This window comes from Physeter macrocephalus, chromosome 14 (genome assembly GCF_002837175.3).
Source record: "Physeter macrocephalus isolate SW-GA chromosome 14, ASM283717v5, whole genome shotgun sequence".
NCBI classification, from domain to species: domain Eukaryota; kingdom Metazoa; phylum Chordata; class Mammalia; order Artiodactyla; family Physeteridae; genus Physeter; species Physeter macrocephalus.
The window spans coordinates 115,049,624-115,064,065 of record NC_041227.1 but is presented as its reverse complement, the minus strand read 5'-3'; the positions used below and the strand labels follow the sequence as shown (position 1 = coordinate 115,064,065).

General features: G+C 56.0%; 1 protein-coding gene across 1 annotated transcript in view; it reads right to left on the bottom strand.

Annotated features, from left to right (window-relative positions):
- The window catches only part of LASP1 (LIM and SH3 protein 1), a 30,105-nt gene extending 16,646 nt beyond the window's left edge, over nt 1-13,459 (bottom strand). Inside the window, exons 1-2 of the mRNA XM_028498388.2 lie at nt 13,345-13,459; nt 4,133-4,217 (exon numbers count right to left, since the gene is read on the bottom strand). Coding sequence (XP_028354189.1) covers nt 4,133-4,217; nt 13,345-13,400 — 141 coding nt within the window. The 5' untranslated portion in view covers nt 13,401-13,459. The remainder of the gene's footprint in view (nt 1-4,132; nt 4,218-13,344) is intronic.
- Nucleotides 13,460-14,442: the final 983 nt, after the last annotated feature.

The following is a 14,442-nucleotide window of genomic DNA, read 5'->3' as shown; positions in this document are numbered from 1 at the left end:
CACACCACTGTAAAGCAATTATACTCCAAAAAAGATGTTAAAAAAAAAAAAAAAAAAAGAACTGCCCTGCTGACCCAACATAAGAGAAAAGATCACGACTTTAAAAAATTTTATTGAAAAAAATATGATACCAACAATTTCCACTTATTATGTGCCTGCTATGAGCTGGACCCACATACTGTGTAACCCACCCCCTTCTAACAAAAAAGAAATCGTTTTAAAATTAGACACACACAGGAACTTCCCTGGTGGTGCAGTGGTTGAGAATCCACCTGCCAGCGCAGGGGACACAGGTTCGATCCCCGGTCTGGGAAGATCCCACATGCCACGGAGCAACTAAGCCCGTGCGCACAACTACTGAGCCCGTGAGCCACAACTACTGAGCCCACAAGCCACAACTACTGAAGCCTGCGCACACTAGGGCCCATGCTCCTCAAAAAGAGAAGCCACCGCAGTGAGAAGCCCACGCGCTGCCACGAAGAGCAGCCCCTGCCCGCCACAACTAGAGAAAGCCTGTGCGCAGCAACGAAGACCCAACGCAGCCAGAAAAGATAATAAATAAATAAATAAAATATTCAACATTAAAAAAAAGAGGGACTGTGATGAGTTCATAACATAAATAGAAAAAAAAAATTAAATGTTCCCAGCGAAAAATCAAAAATAAATAAATAAAAATAAAATTAGACACACACAGATGGGGGAGGAGAGCCAACAAAAAAGGCCAGTTCTGGAAGCAATCATCAGAAGGTCTAGTATTCCTCAGCTTTATCATACCCAAGTTCCATCTCCTCTCCTTTCCAGGAGAATAGTAACAGTGAACATTTATTGAGTGCTGACTGTATGCCAGGAACTGTTTTAAATGCCTAATATATACTAACATCCTCACAGTAACCTTTGGAGAGAGGTAATCCACACTTTACAGATGAAGGCACTAAGGCTCAGAGAGGTTAAACAACTTGCCCAAGGGCACACAGCTAGTGATGGCAGATCCAGCATTTGACCCTCAGCCAGCTCCAGTAAGAGTGACACAGGTATGCTGCCTGCCTTGCTGGTCACAAGATTCAAGATAAGAGAGTGGGAACCCTGCCAAGAGCAGGGCGGAGCATGAGGCTGTGCTACACTCTCCTGTGCCCTGTGCCCTGTGCCCTGTGGCATATCCCATGTGCAGCACCATGGATGATGAGGGAAAAATGAAAGAGACCTTTTTCTTGCACTTCTGCCTGGGCTCAGGGGCCTGCACCGCCCCAGCTCAGCCTCAGCGCAGGGCTGGCGGTGGGAGAGCTGCCAGGCCCAGCCACCAGTGCCCTGCCTCAGCCAGGCCTGGGCAGGACCACCCAGAGGGTCATTTCTGGTCAGCTCTGTGGCTGCTGCCCCCACAGGGGAGGCTCCAGGTATCCCAGCCACCCCAAGTACCACTTTGGGAACCAATCTAGAGACAGGAAAACAAAGTTGAAATAGCATGGGCAACTTCCCAGAGACTGGGAAGAGACACACCAACGCAGGCCCAGGAAGGGGCCTGGAAAGAGACCAGCTGACACCCCGGTGGGCGGGGCAGACGAGGTAGAAGAGGCTCCCACCTCCCGTCCCATCCGACGGCCACGCCAGCAGGCCCTGCCTCCACAGTGGCCAAAGGAACCAGAACCCATCACCGCCCCCAGCCAGGCCCGCCCAGCCCTTCAAGCCTCAGAGCATCGGGCCCAGCCCCCAACCTCTAGGTGACTGGGTTTGCTGTCCCTATTTTACCGGGCAGGAAAAAAAAACAACTCTGAGAGGCAAGGGGCCAGACTCAGACCACACAGCTGGGGGGAGGTAGGAGACAGAACCAGGCTTGCAAAGAGGGCGGGACCAGGGTCTCCACCCTCCGCCTATCCCAGCCCCAGCCCCCAGGAGCCCAAGTGCAGATTGGAGCAGAGGCCTCAATGCAAAGCCCTAACTCACACCCCTCACGGCAGATCCTCAGCTCCCTCCCTACCCCACAGCCTGGCTCCAAGCCTCTCCGAGCATGTCTGTGGCACCAAAAGCCCCCATCAGAATCACCAGGGCCACCAAAATGCAGATTCATGGACCCTCCCAGAACTACCAGACAGAAGCCCTTTGGGCGGGGCCTAGGACCCTGCATTCTAAAAGCCCCGCTGTCCCCGCTGGTGACTGGTGCATCCTGGGCGTTAGCGCACAGGTGCCACAGCAGGCTGCAGAGGGGCTTGACTTCTGCCTCCGTCACAGGGCTCTGGCAAGGGGCATGGCCTCTCTCACCTGTGTCCCCATCTGCACCACAGGGACAAGAGTTCCTCATCCTCAGGTGGTTGTGAGGATTAAATGAGGTCCTATGAAGGACGCAGTGAGAACCTAGGAAGAGCGACTGCCTTTCTCATGATTTCCCCAGCCGGCCCCAGAGCCAGGAGCCCAGGACCCAGGAGGCGAGCAGTGGGCCAGGCTCCTGGGGAACAGCGGGGACAGGTGGGTCAGAAGAGCCTTCAGAACCTGGGCAGGGCTTGCTTCCTCCTACAGACCCCGCCCCTCAGGGATCAAGTTCCAGGGGCAAAAAGAGCTGCAGCCCAGCTTTTGTGGGACCAACAAAGGCTGAGGGAATTAACAGGGTTTGAATTTCTCCTGAGAGTAGGGGTGTGTGTGTGGGGGGGGGGGCGCGGGTGTGTGTGTGTGTGTGTGTGTGTGTGTGTGTGTGTGTGTGTGTGTGTGTCCCTTCCTTCTGGCCTGAGTGTGTGTGTGTGTGTGTGTGTGTGTGTGTCCCTTGCTTCTGGCCTGAGTGTGTACACACACTCCCACACTCCTCTCAAGCTGTGGGGTGACTACAGGTCACCCCATGGTGCTCTGGTCTGCCTGCCCCACGTAGCCCCTTCCACCTCTGGCCCCTGTAGGCTCCAGACAGGATGGGGAGTCCAGGGCGGTGGTCAGGGCCTGGCTAGGGTCTTCCCTGTGCAGATCAGGCCCAGGCCCCAGCGCTGTCTCAAGCCTACTTCCTGCCAGCTGGGCTACACAGCCCTCCTCAGTTGGCAAGGCTCTGGTATCCACACCAGCTCCCCCAGTGACTGTGGCTTTCACACCACAGCGGGGGCGGGGTCTGGGCTGGCAGATGTGAGCTGCTGCTGACATCAGCTTCCCCTACTTGCTCCCCATCACTGTGGGACACACGGGAGGCCTGAACCTCTCCCACAAAGTAAGACCGATCCTGCCAACTGCACAGGGGTGTCGTGAGGATTGAACATTAATACGCCCAGGGCACTGAGCACTCCATACATTAACTACTAATACATTTATTACCTCTGTTGCTACACATGTGATCTTAGCGAGTCCCTTACTGTCTCTGAGCCTCAGTTTCCTCATCTGTACAATGGGAAAAACAGCACCTTCCTTGCAGGATTGCTCGGAGGATTCAACAAGAGAATGCATGTAGATGGCCCAGGGCTGATTCTCCTTCATGTGACCAGAGAAGTCACATCAAGATCTGGCAGCAGGAGCCCCACTCTGGAGGGATCAGGAGAGATCCCCCTCTGAGGCCCTGGTGGATCCTGCAAGACATTTTCCTGGCCCTGCGCACCCTGCCCACTTGGTTACGTTCCCCAAGAGGTCTCTGATGAAGCCCCGCTCTGCCCCACTCCACCCCACAGTCCAGGCCAGGCTGGTCCCAGAAGCCCTCCCAGACCCCCAGGCAGGGTTAGTCGTTCTGGCCTAAAGGTTCTGGACCTTTTGCTTATTCCTCAGTGCCCCCTGAAAGTCGAGTTCTCCCTGGCGCAGGAAGCCCAGACACAGGCAGGACAGGCCCCCTTCACAGCCTGCCCTCTGAGGGTGGGTGTGAGTGGAGAGGAGGGGGAGGGGACCAGCTTCCTGGAGGAGGTGGGCTCTAGGGGTTCCCCACAAAATTCCTGAAGCAGAAAAAAATCCGACGCCCACACCCCTCCCACCCACTTTAGGTAGCAAGCGGGGTATGCTCTCGCCCACTTCTCTGATCAAGTCAGGAAATGTGAAGTAACTGGGGGTGGGGTGGGAGCAGGGAGATGATTGGTAACTGCTAGGATTTCAGCGCCTTGGCCTTGCTGAGTAACCACAGAAGGAAGGAGCCCTTGCCAAATCCAGGGGTTGCCCTGCCCCCAAGGGCCAGGCCCCGCCCCCTCACCTGACTCTGGAGCTCACTCTGTTGCTTGAGGCGGAGGTTTTCCGGGGTGTCGGCCACCATGGTGAAGGACTGCTTGGGGTAGTGTCTGCAGGACAGAAAAAAAAAGAGTGGGGGTCATTCTGGGGGAAGGGGCGGGAAACTCTGGGCTTCCATTCTCATATCCTTGGGCGGCCCCTGCCCCTGTCCCAGCATCAGAACCACAGTGCCCATTGCCCATGGCCGAGGGGAAGCAAGCGTTTCTCAGAGTCAGCCTGGGCTGAACTGGGAAGACGCATCAGGCCTGAGTGGCTAGCTGGTCACCAAGAACTCCGAAGGGAGGACATGGGGACACTCTCTAAGGGTTTCAGATCACCCAAGTAATCCATGTCTATTGCACAGGAAGGTCAAGGGGGCCAGGCACCCAGGAGGGCCTAGCCAGGCTGGGAAGAAGATGCTCATGGGGTTAGGACAAAGCTTTCAGCTGAGACCAGAAGTGGAGACCAATGTAGCAGAGGAAGGGAGGGAGGGATACAGAGACAGAAGTAAAGGGCAAAGGGATACACATATCCAGGGGGGCTTCCAGGAAAAGGCAGTGAGACAGAAAAAACACACACATCCAGAGTGGTGTTTCAAACAGCTAACAAGGTCCAACATAATCGGAGGGTAGATGAGAAATCAGCTTGAGGCCGAGAAGAGGTCACCACGGGTGACAGATAAGAACACTGTAACAACAGTTGATGTCTCCCTGTGCTAAGGGTGTACACGCCTTAGTTCATCAACTTCTTAAAACCGCCCTATTATCCCCCTTTGACAGACTGGAGAACAGCGGCTTGGAAAGGTTAAACAATGTGGCTAAGGCACAGGGCCAGTAACTGGAGGCATCCAGATTTGTACCCAAACGGTCTCCCAGGACCCAACACCCTGAACCAAACCCTCTAATCTCCAGACACAGGACAGACCACGGTCCTGTCCCCCAGAAAGAGGGCTGGCTTGGAGGTAGCAGGAACCAGTTCAGCCCTCAGAGCCAAGCCTGCGGGGACCTCCAGGACCATCCGGTCCAACCCCCTCCTTTCTCCCAGAGGAGGAAGTCGCGTGCTGGTGCCAGGCACTTAGCTGACTTCATAATTATTTATCACATCGGTTTACTGTCTTCTCTCTCCACTGGGTCTCAATGAGGTGAGGGGATTCTTGGTCTTTTCTTCATTGGTTTATTCCAAGCTCCCCAAATAGTACCTGGTGTTCAATAAATATTTGTTGAATAAACGAATGTCCTACCAGGTGTTGAAGCTGAGCCAGGACCAGAACTCGGGTCTCCTCCATTCCCCTGGGTCATCACAAAGTCCCCCAGCAAAGCAGCTAGAGGAGAGGCAGCCCTGAGTCACTGTGGTCTGTGTGTAGATGCTGGTATGTGAAAGGGCTCGGGGTCTACATAGGCCCCAATGATTTCAGGGACTGGTAGGTGGCTTCTCTGAGCAGAAGCCAAAGGCTGGCCGTTCTTACCTCGGGCTGGCCACACCCCACCACAACTATGACCACTAGCCGATGCCAGACTCACAGGCTGTCCCCAGGTAAGAGATGGATCACCATCTTCCAGCCAGCCAGGTTGGCTGATGTGCCCTGGAACTGGACACCAGCAGCCCTCCACCTCTGTGTGTTTCACGAAGCCTGGCATGTTCTCCAGCTGCCCGGCCCATCCTGAGCGAGAGCTATTGGTGATCACACACAAACTTCCTCGGGTCAAGGGCAGGGCTCGGGGGCTGGAGAACTCAACTAAATGGTGGGGGGGAGGGTGGGGGGTGGCTAGAAGGAGCACAGTGCTGGGTGCTGGCCCTGCCACTGTCTCACAGGGTGACTGGCAAATCATTTTTCCCTCTGAGCTAACTTCATCATCTTGGACCTAGAAGCGCAAAAGGTGATTCTAGCTGCGTCCCAACTCCTAGCCTGCACTGCCCCGCCTGAGTCCTGCCTCCCAGATCAGCCCAGGCCCATGGCTCCCCAAGCAGAGGGAAGAGCAGGGCAAGAGACTAAAAAGCAAATACAGGTGCCTGCAGCCGGCAACAGAAATGTCCCATAGATGAATGTGGGGCTAAGGCTGTGGGTCCAGTCCCAGGCTTGGCCCAGCTCCACAAAGCCAGGGCCACCTACAGCTGAGGTGCGCCATTCAAAATCCCTGAGCAGTTCCAGGAAAAGGGAGGATCAACTGGGAGTCTGTTCCTGGAGACTAGAAAGAGAACAGCAGGAGGGATCTAAGTAAGATCTCTAGCAGAACTGGCGGGCCCTGAGGTCCTAGGAGGGAGGGCTTTGGAGAGGACCCTCCCACCAAATCAGAGCCATTATGAAGGTGTCAAGGCAGTGTGGTGAGGAGAGTGTCTGTAAGTAGGGGCTCATGAGCACGGGAGGGAGGTTAGGTCCTGAAGCAGGGGGACGGAGAAGACCTTCAGGGCAGCTCTGACCCAGAGCCTGAAGGGTCAGTTCTGAGATGGTGGCTCTGGTTAGCACTTGGTGCGGAAGGGTGTCTGGCAGGCTCGGAAAACACATATGCACAGGAGCCAGTCTGCAAACCCGTGGTTTCCCATTTGCCTGAATGTACAGGGTTAAAACGGAGTGCCAGGTCCCGTGGACCGAGGTCAGCCAGACGCAACCCCACTCCACAATTCCGAGGCTCCAGTGCACTCTGCGTTATTCCTCACACACGATGAATATCTAGACGAGCCCTCTGCAGCAATGCACTTCTTCTAGACACTGACGCCAGCAGGTCCACGTTCACATACCTCCTACACGCCACCAGAAGGGTCTCAGGAGCCCCCCCACCCCCACAACATGCAGTGGGTGCCTCTGGATGGGGCTGGCGGGTCTTTCATCCTCTCTTTGGAGCCATCATGACCCCCAGATCTCAGCCCACCACAGGCAGAACACTAATTCCATCAGAAGGGAAGGGGGGGAACCAGCCTAGATGTCGTCGACTCAGCTTAATCTGGTGGGAGGAGGAGGGGGATTTTAAGCCTGCATCAGATTAAGATAGATTAAAGAGGGGCTCTGGAGCCTCCAGTCTCTTACCCTTGCCTCCTAAACCCCAAACCCCAGGCCAAAAAAGGCAGGCAGCCATGAGCAAGGGCTATATTCCTCCTGCTGGGTCAACCCTGTCCCCTACCCACAGCCCCCAGCCCTGGCGAGACAACTCAGCCTTTCCCGTCCCCTGCTCACTGCGCTTCGGGTTCCCATGGCAACCTCATCCTCGGCTCAAGGCAGGAGAGCGGTGAGAGCAGGCAGACAGAGAAAGTCTATGGGGGTGGGGGAAGAGACACAGACAGCCAGGGTCCTCAACTGCAGAGGAACCCACGAAGGCAAAACTAGGAGGCTGTGTCTGCAGGATCCTTGTAGACAATTTAGGTGAGGAACACTGGTGCCACGGGTTTGTTTTTAGAAGGGAGGATATGCCAGAACGCCAGTGCTGTGCCCCTCCCCCATCCACATGACTGCTTTCCAAGAGGGCTACAATCGATTTGACCTCCTTCCAGAAACAACTGCTGGGAATTCTACCTTTTCCCTCTCTCTCTATCCTCAGGTCGAAGTGCCCCCCCAACCCGTTACCCTCAGATCCCAGTTGAGATGAATGGATACACGCATATCCCAATGCAGGCGCAAAGGCAGAAGAGGGGTCCCACCCCCCACAGCTAGTGACCCCACTGGAACCCCAGCCCCACCAACAGACTGGGCCATGGTGAGGGAACGAGGGACCAGGGTGGGGAGAACTGGGTGTCCCAACCCTGGCCTGGAACCGGGTCCAGAGCACAGCTGTTCTTTGTCCCTTCTGTGGGCCAGCCTGCACCCGGCCCCTTGTTAATCATTCCAAGCGGTGGGCCCTCTGCCGATGCCCCTCCCCACCCTCGATGGCAGTATCAGCTGCTCTGGGAAAGAGAGAGGCATGGAGAGAGCCCACTAGGACAGGAAGCCTGCGGGGCAGGACAATCAATCAGGCAGCTGCTGGCAGCAGCCCAGGCCTCTAGGAAAACTGAGAGTCACATAAAGTGACTTCTGGATACACTGTATCCTGTGCACATTCTCTCCTGAAACCTGCCACAAGGCTTTGGGCTGAAAAAGGCAGGCGTTATCACTGTGTCCATTTTACAGATAAAGAAACTGAGGCTCAGTGTCAAGGACAGAGATCTGGCCCAATGCACTCTCCCCTATACCAAACCTGCCCAGCCAGCTAAGCGCAGGCTGACATCCCTCCCCGCCAAGGTGAACGCCTGCCCACTCCCAGCTCTGAGGAAAGATATGCTTGGTTGGGTGGGTAGAGAACTTCCTCTTCTAAACCCAACCAGTTTCCAAGCTTGGCTATTATGAGAGAACCCTCTGGGGTCTCTCAGCCACCCCCAGTCAAAAGCCACCTACTCCTTAAGACACTTCTAAAGCAGGTGTCTCAAGAGTCCAGACATGACCTGTGGGAATGCAAGAGAAGGGGGGCTTGCCCCAGAGGACCTCTGAGTCACCTTCCTGCTTGGAGGCACGATGAGGACAGGGAGGATGCTGAGAAGCTGCAGGGCTCCTGCTATGGGCTTACTGGGGACAGAGATCGGTTGTAGGAAGCCCCACTCCCAGTCCCGCCATCAGCTGTATTCCAGAGGCAGAACAAGAACAGACCAGATATCCTGGAAGCCCAGCTCCCCCTTTCTACAGGCAACCTCGCCTCTTCCAGCCTTGAATCGCTTCAAAAACCACAGCTTTTTGTTCAAGGAGGAACAAAAATACATCAACAAAAGCAACAAGGAGCCTTTGGTTTCACCAAAAGGGGTGGGGGTGGGGGTGGGGAACCCACAGCCCCTACATCCTGCCTCTGGAAGGAGCTGCTGATTCCCCTGCTGGGAACACTGCCCACGGGCAGGCGGGCAGGGAGGGCTCCCTTCTTACCCAGTTTCTCACCAGTTCCCCAGGCCAAAGGGGCTGAAACGGTGGGGATAGGAAGCAACAAGGAGGCATTGTTTGACCAGAGGGAAAAAAATGAGCAGCCAAAAAGATCAAGGCTAGACATGAAGAAGAACTTACCAGCCCTGAGCGGTCGTAGACAAAATGAAAAATGGCAATACACAAAGAGAAATGATTCTGCCAAGTCAGGAAAGGCATGGAAACACTGCACCTCAGTTTCCTCATCTATAAAATGGGCTGTTAGGAAGCAAAGTGATCCCTGAGGTTCCTTGAGGCCCTGACATCTGAGTATAAGGGTTTGGGGGTGAGAGAGAGGTAGGGGCTGCCTAGAGGCCACACTGCTCGCTGTGGATACCCCTTTGGACTCCCCGCTCCCAAACACAGCACACACACCCATCCCACTCCCTCTCCTGGTGCTACCCCCAGCTCCCCAAGACATCTGATCCCGTTTTTCCCAGTCAGAGGCAGAGAACTCTGTCTGGGGAGGTGGGAAAGCCCCAGTCCCTATTCCTGGATTTGCCCACTGCTGCCCCATCCCCTAAGAGCAGCTGGGCTTTCAAGACAGTTTGCTAGAACACAGAGATACTTCAAGCCCCACCAGCACAGGCCCCACCCCACTCTCTGAGGCCTGGGGAAGGAGTAGGACCACAGTCCCTTGGTTCCCCAGAACCAGGGACACCTCCACCCTCCTCAGCCCCTCAGCCCACAGCTCAAGGCAGCTGAAGGACAGACCCCTACCACTGCAGTCAGTGAGGAGGGGAAAGGTACAATCGAGCATCCCCCGCTTTCTTCCCCAGACCATGTCCACCCCCTACTTGACACCCCAAAAGCTGGTTCTCCTGGCCTGCAATTCTGCCTCAGGTCTGCAGCCTCTACAGACTCACGGCCCCCAAGGAGAAAGGAACTTCCCCAGAACCAGGGACACCTCCACCCTCCTCAGCCCCTCAGCCCACAGCTCAAGGCAGCTGAAGGACAGACCCCTACCACTGCAGTCAGTGAGGAGGGGAAAGGTACAATCGAGCATCCCCCGCTTTCTTCCCCAGACCATGTCCACCCCCTACTTGACACCCCAAAAGCTGGTTCTCCTGGCCTGCAATTCTGCCTCAGGTCTGCAGCCTCCACAGACTCACGGCCCCCAAGGAGAAAGGAACAGGCACGTATCCCCCTGACCCACCCCCGCCACCCCCCCACCACCCTGTCCTCCGGGCTCCTCAACTATTTGCATGGAGACAAAGGACCAGGCTTGTACGTGGACCCATCTGCCCCACTTTCAGAAAGAATAGTTTACAAAACAAATCATCGAGGGCATAAATATTCCTATAACCACTGGAATAGGCTCACCCCACCTACCCAGAAGCTTCAAGAGAGAATTCGATTAACAGTGGGTTCTTCCGGCCGCTGGCTATTATGCAAAAGCAGGCATGCTCCCCTCTACCTTGTCATAGCAAGGCTGAGTGCCTATGGCCTGGGAAGTGTGAACACAAACGCAGCCTATACAGTCCGACACCCTGGCGTTTCTCCCTGGCCCCACAGCTGGCGGCAGCGTGTGTGTCTGGATATGCACAGGCACGTGTGTAAATGCATGTCCTTGGCGGTCCACTACCACCCAGAAGGCCGGCTGTGAGCTCTGGCCTATGTTCTCTCCCCGGCCTCACCCCAGATAAGTCTGGTGCAAAGAGAGAAATAGAAGAGGCTTTTTTGCTGCTTTCGGTCACTTTCCAGAACTTAAATCTCAATCTTGAGAAGCCACTGGAGAGAGACAGGTTTCTTCTTTCTCTTGCCCACCCTTCCTGCAAGACTGGCTCAGGGACTAACCAGAGATCGGCAGAACGTAGGGGCCCCCCTGCACACCAAACGTGCACACTCCCTCCCTGGGTGGGCTCAACTCCCTGGCAAAGGGCCGGGGGCCGGGGCCGGGAGCGATCACCTGTCCCTCTGGGGCCTGAGCGGGACGTGCTGAAAAGCCAGGCCTGAGCTTCACAAAGCAAGGCCAGGCTGGCCTTATCCTGCAAACTCCAGGATTCAGGAACTGGGATGTCACTGGGGGATGGAGCCAAAGGCAGGAAGAAAACAGGAAGGGATGAGAGTGAACACTCAATACCCGTGCCCGGCACATCGCAGGTGCACAAAACTTTTTGGTCTAGGCTCCAGCATCCCTGGGTAGGAATTTTTAACCACGGGAAGACTGAGGCCCAGACAGGTCCGGAGGGCGCCCCGAGCAAGCCGGGCCTGCCTCTGGGTTATCCCGGAATCCCCACGTCCAAGGACCTGCAGCTCAGCAGACGCCCCCGCCAGCTGGGCGAGCGTGGCTGTCTCGGGCCAGGTGCTACCACAGCGCGAGTGAAACACGGCTGGGCCGCAAATCCCCCAAGTGTTTGGCCCCTCATCCAGGGTCCTTCCCAGGTAACATCCCAGCTGAGCCAAAGGTCAGCTGGGCGTGGAAGAATAAGGACTGTAAAGGCTCAGGGAACGGAGAGGGGTCAACCTGCTTCTCTGGCTGGAGGCCAGGAGAGAGACGGGGTCCCCCTCGGCAGGTTGGAAGCAGCATCCCAGGAGGGGTGTTTCATCTTCTGCCTTCCCTGGAGCACCCCCAACCCCTGCAGGAGCTACCCACCCCTACTTGCTGCAGCATCCCTAGAAGAGGGTGAGACAAGTAAGCTGGGACTTTGGCACTAGACTGAGAACAGGCTGGGAAAAAAAGAACAAGCCTCCGATTTCTTTCTCCAACTCCCAGTGCTTGCTGCATTCTAGGCTACCGGAGTCTTAGGAAGAGACATGAAGAAGCCTTAGTCCCTGCCATCCACTGGGCTCCGGGCTCAGCCAGACTTCTGCCTGGAGGGGGCCGAGGCGCAGAAGCTGCCCCCAAAGGAGCCTAGGTGTCCAGAATCTAGCCTGAAGTGGGCCAGCAATCAAGGGGTTAACTGCCCCAGCCTCTGGCTTTGCTGAACCCCACCCTACTCCCCAACAGAGGGAGGAAGTTGCAGAGAATCAGGGCTTGTGTGAGCCTTTAAGAATTTGAAGAATGTCCCATTTCCCTTGGGGGGGATGGGAGGGGTCGGTAGAGGGAAGAAGACCAGTGGAAGCTAATAGAGGAGAAGGGGCAGCTGAAGAAGGAGCCAGGACAGAGCTGTGACCCTCCCTCCACCCCAGGCACTCTTCCCAGTGCCCCAATCCGTCCCAGAAGGGAGGTGATGATTCATGGTGCTTCTTGGGCTTGAGATTTTATCGGAAAATCTGCTTTCCCAGCACCTGGCACAGGTTGGCATCTAGCAGCCTGCAGGGCAGGCAGTAAGCGCCCGATGAATGCTCCAGCCCCAAGGAGATGAGGCTGTGATATGTGCAGGGGAGGGGAGGGCAGTAAGGGGGAAGACAGCCTTTCACAGGGGTTTAAGGCCCCAAACTCCTTTTAGACAGGTCCCAAAGTTCCCCTCCCAGGTGAACTGCAGCTGCAGAAAGCCTCCTGACTGAGAATTTAAAAAGAAAAAAAAAAAAAAGGACTCAAGTCAGATCCTGAATTTTTTTGAACACTGATCTTGCCGCCTACTTGCAGTGACTTGACCTTCTGAAGCCCCACCTAGTAGCGTGGCTGTGAGGTCCTACATGAGCCCTGACCTGAATGCAATCAACCTGAAACTGCATGGGATGGGATGGGGGTATCCCCCTGGAATGGGGGACCCCGCCTCTACCCACCTCCCCACAGTAGACCAGAGCAAACTCCACTGGAAAAGACATGAAGGTCTCCACCTCCCACCAGGCAGGGAATAGATCTGCCTGCTGCCTGGGGCCAGGCCACTCCCTTCATGCTGCCCCTACTTCTCAAGAAATGACTACTGGGAAGGGCCGTAGCCAGGAGCCCCCAGGCCTAGTGCCCAGACCGGCTGGTAGGGGGCAGGGGAGAGGAAACAGTCAGGTGCTGTCATGGGGAAAGAAATGTGGAAGGCGAAGTGGAGAACACACCTGGGCAGAAACAGGACTTTTTCTTGAAAGACCACGCTGGATCCCTCTCTCACAGCAGAGTGCGGTGGAAAGAACAAGCTTGCTCTACGGGGTTTGAACTGGCCTGTCACTAGTCATTCATCTTGGGAAAGCCCCTTCCCTTCCTCAAGCTTCAGTTTCCTTCGCTGTAAAATGGGCATATTAACAGCCCTGACTTCATCCAGCTGTGGTGAGGACGACTCAACATGGTTAAAACATATGGAGCAGAGTGTGGAAATGCTGGGCCATGTCATCTTGTGGGTATCAGAATGGAAGGAAGCACTAGGAGGGAGCCCAATGCCCGCCCAGCCCCTGCCCAAGGCAGGACTCACGCGTTGCAGTAGGGCTTCTTCTCATAGCCCTTGTAGTTCTTCATGTTGAGTGTCATCTTGCAGGTCTCGCAGTGGAAGCATGCTTTATGCCAGAACTGGGGACAGAGGCAGAGGGAGGACACCCGTCAGACACCAGCATTCAGGAAGGGGGCTCAGGCCCCAGGAAGGAGCACTCCATCCGGGGACTGGAACACAGCCACACCCCAGGTGAGCCGGCGCCATCTCAGGTCACAGGCTCTGGCAGCTGATGACACCACCCTCCCCTGTCCCATTGGAGCTATCCAGAGAGGTAGAAGGGCAGACACACGGTTGAGTGGGGAAGAAGCCAGTTATAATAGTAGCGAGCAGCCCCCAGAAGGTCTGCTCCACTTCACTCCCTCTGACCGAGCAGGAAAAGCCTCATTGCTTATGCAAAGCTGCGCCAAAGTTGCTAAGAAGCCGGTGCTGAACGTGAGGGGCAGCTCCTCAGCCTTGACAGAGGAGGAGGACCCAGCCCCCATGCACCCAGTCCCTCCTAGCTCCCACACCAGGGCCTCCAGACACACCTGGGCCTCCAGACACGCCTGGACCTGGGCAATGCGCCAGCCCCAATGCCTCCCCTTCCTGAGCGACCCCTGCCCAGACTGGGGGTGGGTGCCCCAGGTTCTAGCCACCACACCCACACCCTTCCCCCATCCCTCAGCTGGTCTTCCTGAGGCACCGCCCTCCTCTGCTTGGAGGTGGACCCCCCCCCCCAAGAGTGGACATCAAAGCCCCACCCTGACTAGCTGTGTGACCTTGGTCAGGACCTACGCCTCTGAGCCATTTCTGCGTCTGTAGAATAGAAATCATAATACCCATCTCTCTTGGGATTGTTGAGGTTTAAATGAGAAATCACCTACAAAGCCCTCAGCATAGCACCTGGCACCCCTACATACTCGAGTGTCAGGTGCTGGGCGCCGCAGAGATGACCCTCAGCCGAGGGGGCTCGGCGGCTTGGCTGGAGGTGGGTGTGTCTTGGGGTGCAGGTGGGGCTCTGCCGTGCCCAACCACAGCTACAACGCGTGTGAGTGAGAACGCGTGGCAGGGAAGACTCCAGTGAAGCCCAGGGACCCAGAA